General features: G+C 41.0%; 1 protein-coding gene across 2 annotated transcripts in view; it reads left to right on the top strand.

Moving 5' to 3' along the window:
- Nucleotides 1-3,526, top strand: part of brinp2 (bone morphogenetic protein/retinoic acid inducible neural-specific 2) — a 215,118-nt gene extending 211,592 nt beyond the window's left edge. For both annotated transcript variants that reach the window (XM_046052382.1, XM_046052383.1), the window contains exon 9: nucleotides 1,029-3,526. In XM_046052382.1, coding sequence (XP_045908338.1) covers nucleotides 1,029-1,850 — 822 coding nt within the window. In that variant the 3' untranslated portion in view covers nucleotides 1,851-3,526. The remainder of the gene's footprint in view (nucleotides 1-1,028) is intronic.
- Nucleotides 3,527-3,926: the final 400 nt, after the last annotated feature.

Here is a 3,926-nt window from a genome sequence, read left to right as displayed (position 1 = left end):
ATTTAATATATATACAAATAAAAAACTATGATTCCCGTCCCTCCCGTTCCCATTGACTTTTTTTCCTGTCCCATCCCGTGATGATTAGCAAAATTGACTCCCATCCCGCTGGAATCCTACAGGAATCCCATGACCCACAGGTTTCCTGAAAAAATGTCAGCCTCTACTCCCTTTGCCAAGATAACACATGGCACAGGATCTGAGACCATTCCTCCATAAAGACTCTCTCCAGATTCTTCAGAATCAGAGGTTTACACTTGTGGACTCTCCTCTTCATCTTATCCCACATATGTTCCATGGAGTTTAGGTTGTGGGACTGTGATGGCCATGGCAAAACCTTTATTCTGCAGTCAGTGAGCCATGGGGTATAGATTTTGAGGTGTGATTATATATGAGGTGCTTTTCCATATGGCTATGGTTTGTTGCCAAAAAGCTTAATTCTGGTCTCATTATAACATCTAACCTTCTCCCACTGAAATTCCCTATAATGGTGGCAAACTGTTAGCACTTGAGTTTGCCATTGATTGACAGCAGAACCTTTTTTCTGAAAGGTGGCGTCTGATGGAAGTTTTAAAGACTTTCTGACAACAAGACTTAACTAACCTCTGCAATTCTCCAGCTGTGATCCTTGGAGAATTTTTTGCCAATCGAACTACCTTCCTTCATGGTGATGAATGACTAAGGGAAACTGGTCTACGTCACCTCATATTTATACCCCAGTAAAATAGGAAATTAGGATTAACTTAAATGTTCCTAATCAAACAGGTGAACTTAAAAATGTGAAATATGATGTTGATATATTGTGGCACACATTTTGGTGAAAATATGTATTTAATTGACAACAGAACAGCAAAGAATGTTTTTCACAGCCTCTTTTGCTCATACTCACTAAGGGTGCCAAAACTTCTGGAGGGCACTGTGTATATATGTAGTTTGAGAACCTGTGTGTAAGGGATATGTCTACTATTATATATCTACCTGTATGAAAAGAGTGAATGTGATCTCACAGTTTTTTAATCCCTCTTCAGGTGAAGTACCTGCTTCAGCGACTGGACAGCAGAATAGAGGTCCACGCCATCTACATCAGTAATGACGTCCGTCTGGGAAGTTGGTTCAATCCTGCATGGAGGAAGAGAATGTTGCTGACACTCAAGAGTAACAAAAATAAGTCCAATCTCATACACATGTTGATGGGCATTTCTTTCCAGATATGCTTAACTAAGAATTCAACATTGGAGCCTGTGCCTGCAATTTATGTGAATCCTTTTGGGGGAAGTCACTCAGAGAGCTGGTTCATGCCAGTGACCCAGCCTGACTTCCCTGACTGGGAGAGAACTCGACTGGACGCCGTCGTCACGGCGCAGTGTTACAACTGGACACTGTCTCTGGGTGGCAAATGGAAATCCTTCTTTGAAACCGTACACATCTACCTACGAAGCCGCATAGTCACCGATGATCCAACAGTGAATGAAACTCTCTTCTATGAACCATTGGACTTGGATGACCAGACGTCCAACCTGGGGTACATGAAGATCAACACGCTGAAAGTGTTTGGATACAGCATGCACTTTGACCCTGAGGGCATCAAAGATCTGATACTCCAGCTGGACTACCCCTACACGCAAGGTACGCAGGATGCTGCCTTTCTGATGTTGTTGGAGATGAGAGACCGGATTAACCGTCTGTCTCCACCTGCACCGCAGCCACTAGACCTATTTTCTTGTCTCTTGCGTCACCGGCTCAAGCTGTCGGCTGGAGAGGTGGCACGCATCAAGGACTCGCTACAGATCTTCAACTCCAAGCTTCCCAATGCTTCTCCTGAACCCGAGATGGCCCAGCTGTGCAGCTAGCTAGCTTAGCACACAAGTCAAGTTCAGGAGTGATACTACACATAGAAAGTGGAGTTGCTGCTTCAGAGACAACCCTAGCATGAGCAGGGGAGGTCCTACTAAATTGGCCTCATTGGACCAGAACTGTATTAACAGAACATCCAATTCTAAAGGCTAACTGCCGGGCTTTTCTTATGGTCACTCTTGGTTGATTTTCTGGTGTCACATTTTTATCAGAAATTGTTATCAGAGCCCTTTGATCAACAGTAGAGTCGTGTGAACGTTTGGGAGACCAGCTGACACTTGGATGCTCTTTCAGAGGCTCTACTGTACTAGCCTGGAGGCTTACTTTTGCTATTACTGCCCTGCTTTCAGCAAACTGTACAACTGGATGAAACTAAGAAACTATATTACACTGACAGCTTTTGTGATTTGGAACCTTAGAGAGCCGATGTCATTAAGTTACCTAAGGCATCTGCCTTGCAAGGATAAAGCCGATTTTGATATGTAAAGAGGAACTCTTAAGGGGTCTTCAAAAATGAGTTAATTGAAGAGGATTTCGCCTTTTCTAACCCTATTTTCTTTGGCTACAGAACAATCTTGTGGGAAGGGAAAATGGGATTATATTATATATGTGGTGAATGAGTTGTTATGTTATGCTTAACAGTTTAAAATTTGATAATCCTGAACCCTGTTACTGTCTTTGAATATTTCTTTTTAATCCCTGCCTTCCATTTTATCTGGCATTTGGAAACTTGTAAGTATCAATGCTTAACACCCGAGTGAGAAGCCTGTTAGTGATGTTCTGTCCTTGGTGGTGTGTCTATACCAAATGAAGGTGAACACATTGGCAAACTGAATGGCGAAAAATCGTAAATGTTGAGTTATTTTTTGAGCTGAAAATCAAGAAACCTTCTGATGTGGTAAGAAAAAGTTCTGCGGATATAGCGCTGTAAATAACGCTCCATCTAACCCCAGGTGTGGACAAGTGCACATTGCTTTTTAGATAACCGAGTGCAAAGACCAAAAAAATGTTTATAACTAAACAAACTCATGCCTTATATGGAGAGTCAATGTTAAGATAAGAAGCACATTTAGTTTCTGTGTTTGATTTCCCAGCGAAGGCTGTATTGCTTTTTATATTTCAATATTTCTACCAAGACAGAACAACAGACACATTCTCCAGAACGCGTGGTAATGTAGCTTTTCCATGTAAATGCCAGTCACACTTTCTGCAGTTACTTGTTTTGATTTGGTGTTGTGAAACTTTGAGTCACTATTCACGGTGCACACCAGTACTTGCATTCTGTAGTTGTTCTGCAAAATCCTTCTATCTCCACTTAGACAAACTCTCAGTAACTCATAGAACCTGCTTGTTTTATTGGTTTTAAAAAGGTTTTGTAGGGTTTGGTTTAGTCTCAGGTCAATGAAACAGTTTTTTGTTTTTGTTTTTGTTTTTTTTACATGTGGGTCCAATGTCAGCTGCCAGTTAACACGGCGACTGGAGTTACAAGGTTTCTGCAGGGCAATGATGGTATTCTTGACAGCTGCAAAATTACCAGGATGACACTTGATATGATTCTACATTTACTTCACTAATTTCTCACTGGAAGTCAGTAAACCTTGTATGTCATTTTCAGCAGTTCTTCTGTGCTCAGCTTGCTTAAGTAAAAACAAAGTGGTTTATCGATTTGCGATCCTTTTCCTTGTGTCTTTGCTTTCAGTCCTCACTGTGTACATGTGCACTATGAAATAATATATTGATATTACAGAACAGGTTGCCTTTGGTGTGTTGACAACTCAATTTATTTTTTCCATTGTCCTTGCGATGTGAGAACCCAGTTCATACACAGGGCCAGATTTACAAAGACAATGATGCAGCACAAATGTTCGCAGGTAGAGAGGTGGAGATGGTGTTGATTAAACTCATGTGTGACTAGAATACTAAGACAAATGCACCCAAATGTTCAATGTAAAAGTCTTATTAAAATGAAAATGAGTGTTGCTTCTAGCACAACTTCACAGTTTATTAAACGACCAGAATTGGCCACCGGTCTTTTCTATTATAGTTTTTGGTATCATCAATGACCATCAATA

The sequence above is a fragment of the Micropterus dolomieu genome, linkage group LG06 (genome assembly GCF_021292245.1).
Source record: "Micropterus dolomieu isolate WLL.071019.BEF.003 ecotype Adirondacks linkage group LG06, ASM2129224v1, whole genome shotgun sequence".
NCBI lineage: Eukaryota > Metazoa > Chordata > Actinopteri > Centrarchiformes > Centrarchidae > Micropterus > Micropterus dolomieu.
The sequence above is the reverse complement of the archived record's forward strand: the minus strand, read 5'-3'. Positions and strand labels throughout refer to the sequence as shown.